The sequence below is a fragment of the Olea europaea genome, unplaced genomic scaffold (genome assembly GCF_002742605.1).
Source record: "Olea europaea var. sylvestris unplaced genomic scaffold, O_europaea_v1 scaffold5890, whole genome shotgun sequence".
Taxonomy (NCBI): Eukaryota; Viridiplantae; Streptophyta; class Magnoliopsida; order Lamiales; family Oleaceae; genus Olea; species Olea europaea.
Window position 1 is genome coordinate 11,072 of NW_019264232.1, and position 1,679 is coordinate 12,750.

General features: G+C 35.3%; 1 protein-coding gene across 1 annotated transcript; it reads right to left on the reverse strand.

Moving 5' to 3' along the window:
- Positions 1–11: 11 nt before the first annotated feature.
- LOC111389426 (coatomer subunit alpha-1-like) lies at positions 12–1,673 on the reverse strand (the record flags this gene model as incomplete). Its single annotated transcript, XM_023014349.1, has 2 exons — positions 1,643–1,673; positions 12–515 (listed from the first exon to the last, which is right to left on the reverse strand). A coding segment is annotated over exon 2 (298 nt), but the record flags the coding sequence as incomplete, so codon positions are not given.
- Positions 1,674–1,679: the final 6 nt, after the last annotated feature.

Sequence of the window (1,679 nt, forward strand, 5' to 3'; positions counted from 1 at the left end):
AAAGATTAAGCCGCGTGTACCATTCATGCGCCAAATTTTCACTTGACGATCATCTGCTCCAGAGACAATCAAAGGGAGTGTGGGATGGAATGAAGCCCAGTTAACCCCGCGATCATGGCCTTCCAAGACATACTTCACAACAGCATCTACACCACCAAAGAAATCAGAGTTCATCTGACTCAATCGCAGGATGTCATCAGCTGGAGAAACAGTTTTCTTCCTCAATGCTCCAATGTCCCAAACTCGAATAGTTTGATCCAAAGATGCTGAAACAACCAAGTCTTCTTTGGGATGAAATAAGGCACACATCACATAATGGTTGTGTCCCGTTAAGACAGAAATGCAAGTGCGGGATTGCCAATTCCATATCCGGATTGTTTGATCGTCACTTGCACTAATGATCCAGGGGTACTCATGGTGAAATTGAACGGTTCGGATATAATCAAGATGTCCAAGAAGCGTAAACAAACACCTGTGCAGCTTGTAATTCCAAACCTTGATCTTATAATCATCTCCTGCAAAGACAAGCATTGGTATAAACTAGAAAAGATGTATCTATCCAAGTTATTATGCAACCATTATTTACTTAGTACGAAAATAAGTAAACAACTTTTAGATAAAAACATTGATAACTAATTTGTCATTCTTTGAAATCTTCGAAGGAAGAGAGAGTATGTTACAATAGAATCAGTTCAGCTCCCAAGGAATTATTAAGAAACAAAGAAACAAAAAATCAAACTTTGTCTAACGTTCATTAAGACAATACAAGCATAAAATTAATTTCCTAATGTTTATTACAAAAATATGAAAACAAGAATTACACAAGTCTGGAAATCCTAATGTTTCTCATGTAAACAAGTTTTGAAATTTCTCATGACTCAAAAATAAATTGCCCAATTACACATCCCATTAGCAAATGTCACACCATACATTCATCAGTCAGCATATTTTCTAATTCAGAAAAAAAGGCACCCAATAAATATAAAACCCCATTTTCAAAATGAAATTTCAACAATTTGCAAAGCAAACTTTCAACATCACCTAAGCATTGAAACAAGCACATAGTAAGCTATGCCCCTAAAAATCACACTTTTAAACCTAAATCTCACTAATGGAATGAAACAATCCACGAATTCAAGGATCATAATTCAATTAAAAAATAACAAACAAGTGATATCAAAAACCAAATCCCAGTGATGAACATTATTAAATGAATCGATTATAAAAACTGTGACTTGCAATCACCAATTACTAAACATTGATGCGCATATACTTATATCAACCCCAGCGACCAATCATCACATGAATTTCTTGCTAAGGATCCAATAAGCCCAGATGTGTCAATCGGGCAAATTCGCCAATTGTGATTAGAATAATTATCTTATAACCAAAAACTAGCAGTTCATATCGTTAAATGAATCAGATTATAAGAACGTGAACTGAATCCACCAGCTGCTAAAAAATGGCGCATATATACTTGTACCAACCCACCCATATCCCAAATTTCACTAGTTCCAACAATTCGAGAAAATTCAATGCCCTCACGTAAAACCCGATATCAACCCAAGATCCCGAGACTAAAATACAGCAAATTATTAAAAAGAACATAAAACTATGAAGTTCAAAGAGTGAAATACTGAACCTCCAGAAACAAAGAGTGGCTGGGATTTGTGAAAATG